A 3,921-nucleotide genomic window follows, 5' to 3' on the forward strand; every position below is an offset into this window, starting at 1 on the left:
TCTTTCTTTCTTTCTTTCTTTCTTTCTTTCTTTCTTTCTTTCTTTCTTTCTTTCTTTCTTTCTTTCTTTCTTTCTTTCTTTCTTTCTTTCTTTCTCTTTCTTTCTCTCTCTCTCTCTCTCTCTCCCTCCCTCCCTCCCGTCCGTCCGTCCGTCCGTCCGTCCGTTCCCAATAAAAATGTCCACATGTAAATGTCTTATTATGTCTTATATTTTAGTTTTTGTCTTTTTTGTTCTTGTATGTCAATCCTCTCCTCTGCATCGATCATGCGTCTTTAAAACAGGGTTTATGACGTGTAGTTTTTAAAAAGTGGAGAATTCTTCCTTAATAATGTAGTTTTTTACTTCAACTCGTCTACAGAAAGGTTTTTTCCCTCACTTTAATTTCCTGCCCTCGTCTGTCTCTCATCTTTATGAGCGACAGACGGACGATACGTTTCCTGTCGTTTTCCATCTGGTATGAGGCCGAGCCGTTTAAACTCTGGTTTGTTTCTCTGCCTGTAACTCTGCTCCGTTTCCTGCGCTGTCTGAGGTTTCGTTTACAGGGTCGGTCTCTCTCTCTCTCCCTCTCCTGCAGGCGTCCCCGGGGTGAAGCCGGAGCGATACGAGGAGGGTTTGGCCGCCAAGCACTGCGCCCTGTCCTTGGTGGGCGAGCCAATCATGTACCCAGAAATCAACACCTTTCTTCGCCTCCTCCACTCTCATCGCATCTCCAGCTTCCTGGTCACAAACGCTCAGTTCCCACAGGAAATCAGGTGGGTAGAAACCAGAAATAAACTCATTTTACTTAGAAAAAGACAAACTTTCCTTTCATTTTAAAGGCTTTCCTGAAGTTTCCTTAATATTTGGGTTTTAACACAAGTTGAGACTTTTGCTCTTACTTTCATTTTAGTGTTTTAATGTTTATTTTGTTTATTTGAATGCTTATTGATTTTTCTCTTGGCTAATATTGTTTTAAAGTGCTTTATAAATAAATTAGAATTAGTATTGTCTCTGATTTTAGTTTAAAACATTTATAATCTGTAGAAAATAACCGTTGTTTTAGTCTGTGCATCCTTAAAAAGTCTTAAAATATATATATATATATTTTATATATATATAATTAAGGCCTTAAAAAGTCTTAAGTTGATCACAAAACCATGTTGGCCTTTGATCTTGTAAATTTGGGAACTCAATTTATTTTCGTATTAATCAACATGAATGTGTTGCATTAATATCCCAGATTTAGCCAGAAATTATCATTTTTATCTGCAGTCATTTTTAGTAAAGAAAAACACAACAGCATACATGAGCTGAAATATTTAAGTTTGTACATTCTGTGGTTTTATTCTGGACTCACTTTATTGGAGTGTGATTTGAGGCTACCGCTAAGTAGCTGCTAATATACCCTTGCTAACTAGCTAGCTAGCGTTCTGTCATGAGTAAATGCTAATTTCTCTCCAGTTGACCGGATGAGGTTTTTTTGTGCATTTCTCTGGAGGTCTTAAATTCCATTCACAATGGTCTTAAAAGGCTTAGAAAGTCTTAAGTTTGAGTTGTGGAAGCTGCAGAAGCTAATATCTGGCTGCCTGGTGGCAGCATATAAATACGGTCGAGTTGTTTGAGAGTCTTTAGTTTGAGTGTGTGGAGCAGCTCGACTGCCTCCAAGGTGCATGAAGGAGTCAGAGAGGAAGTTTGAGACGAGAGCAGAGGGACAGGAAGCTCTGTGCTTCACACTTTTCAGAACTTTTGCTGAATTTGAAATACATTTTTACTCTTGAAGTATTTTTCCTGATTCAGAACATGACGCATCTTACAGTAAAAGTCAGGATTTTGATGGAGCTGGACATTTATCTTAAAAAACAGTAAAAACTTTGAGAGGTTCTCTGAAAGTGAAATGAAATTTTTTTTTGGAGAGTTCAAATGGATTTTTGCAATGCTCAGCATCTTTAAACCTGTCAATCCAGAAGCACTTGAAGGTGGTGAAGACGCAGCTCACTGGCACATCGTGTAGCTCAGCTAACTAGCCTGTCAGCGGCTCACTTATCACACGCCGTCCTTCCAGGTGGAGGTAGGACTCCAGTCAGCAGATGTTTTTTTCTTTCCAGCTGAGCTGCTGGGTGAAGACGAGCCGGAGAAATCACCGTTTGTCATTTAGAAATGTTTGTTTCCAGGAGCATCTTGGCCCTTCTAGCTGTTAACCCTAGTGGTTAACTAGCTACATTTACTGGGTTTAGGGTTACCCTGCAGCCTGCCTCAATGAAGTATTGTTGAATTTGAAACATTTCGCTGTGTATAATGAATCGATATGAGTTTTAACTTGTGAAAATATTGCATTTCGTCTCGTGTTGAGCTGCAGCAGCAGGTTTGCCTGTGTGCTGTTAGCGGTTGTGTCGTATGGAAAGCCGTAAAGCAGGGGTGTCAAACTCCAGTCCTGAAGGGCCACTGTCCTGCAGTTTTTAGATGTGCCACAGGTACAAAACACCTGAATCAAATGGCTTAATTACCTCCTTCTTGTGTAGGTAAGTTCTCCAGAGCCTTGCTAATGACCTAATTATTCTATTCAGGTGTGGTGCAGCAGAGGCACATCTAAAAGTTGCAGGACACCGGCCCTCGAGGACTGGACTTTGACACCCTTAAAGCCTGTGCACACGTTGTTCCTGTTTCTGCAGGAACCTGGTGCCGGTGACTCAGCTGTACGTCAGCGTGGATGCCAGCACCAAGGACAGCCTGAAGAAGATTGATCGGCCTCTTTTTAAGGACTTCTGGCCTCGTTTCCTCGACTGCCTCAGGGCTCTGGGAGAGAAAGTAAGTTCTGCTGGTTTTAACGTTGTTTAGATGCTTCCCTGCACCTGAACCATCGAAGGGTTAATGACCAACGCAGCTGTCGGAGCAGTGAAGAAACCACAGACTGCTGCTCTTCCCTTTACCTTCAGAGTCGGGTTGCAACTAGTTACATTTACTGGAGGTTTTTCATTATTTTAATTTGTTTACTCTTAAGTTAAATTTCTGGGGTTTTTTTTTTTTTACCTCTGAATGAAAAACAAACATGTTTTAACCAACAATTCACCAGACAGACACACACCTGCAGCTTTTGTTAAAGTTTTGTAAGTTTTTTTATTGAAAGAAACTGATTTGGAAATATTTTCTTTTGCCTGATTCTGTTATTTTTTTATTTATCTGCCAGTGAAACTAGTTCTTTTCATCAATATGAAGGAATTATTTACTTAAAATAAACTCCTATATCTTGCTGAAAAGTTACTTGTAAGTTATTTTTGTCTTATTTTAGATGCACTAGCAACTGAACCAAAATTACTTGGTAAGATTTTGTGTTTTTACAGTGTTGAAACTTCGTCAAATACCTGAAAAACACATTTTCACAATTTTAATGAATATATTTTATCTGTATATTGTGAAAAAACTAAAGAAGCTGCCTACTTGTATCTGCTTAAACCGACTTAATTAAGTCGATTTAATGCCGTATCTTTGATTGTCCTTGATGCTTCTTTGGCTCTAGTTACAGAGGAGTTAATTCTCACATGAAAAACTGTTTCATTAAATATTGTGAATCGGTTCCTCGTTCTTATCATCTCACTGTAATTGCGCTCTATGTTTAATTAAATTACATTTTTTCTTATGACTCGATCTTCGGCTTCTGTGGAACCCAGATAAGACGACACTCTGCCAAACTCTGTAGCGTTTAGATGGAGCGATTTATTTTTATGGAGTCGTAACCAAGAGGAAAGCATCTTTAATATGAAACTTCCACAAAGCTGAAGATCTGCTTAAAACCCCGACCAGTTCGGTTGCCTGGACCGGTTCTGTTGTTAACCTGGGTTCGGTCTCAGGGGTTCGGCGGAGCCTCTGCTGACCGCGGAGGTAAAGACACACTTGTGTAAAGTCGTGATGACGCCCCGCTTTGCCATCACTTGCTGCAGAGGATCA

At 39.9% G+C, this 3,921-nt stretch overlaps 1 protein-coding gene across 1 annotated transcript in view; it reads left to right on the top strand.

Moving 5' to 3' along the window:
* tyw1 (tRNA-yW synthesizing protein 1 homolog (S. cerevisiae)) overlaps positions 1-3,921 on the top strand; it is a 48,640-nt gene that overhangs the window by 20,436 nt on the left and 24,283 nt on the right. Inside the window, exons 12-13 of the mRNA XM_008426553.2 lie at positions 575-752; positions 2,649-2,784. Of these exons, the coding sequence (XP_008424775.1) occupies positions 575-752; positions 2,649-2,784 (314 nt within the window). The remainder of the gene's footprint in view (positions 1-574; positions 753-2,648; positions 2,785-3,921) is intronic.

Source organism: Poecilia reticulata, linkage group LG13 (genome assembly GCF_000633615.1).
Source record: "Poecilia reticulata strain Guanapo linkage group LG13, Guppy_female_1.0+MT, whole genome shotgun sequence".
Lineage (NCBI taxonomy): Eukaryota > Metazoa > Chordata > Actinopteri > Cyprinodontiformes > Poeciliidae > Poecilia > Poecilia reticulata.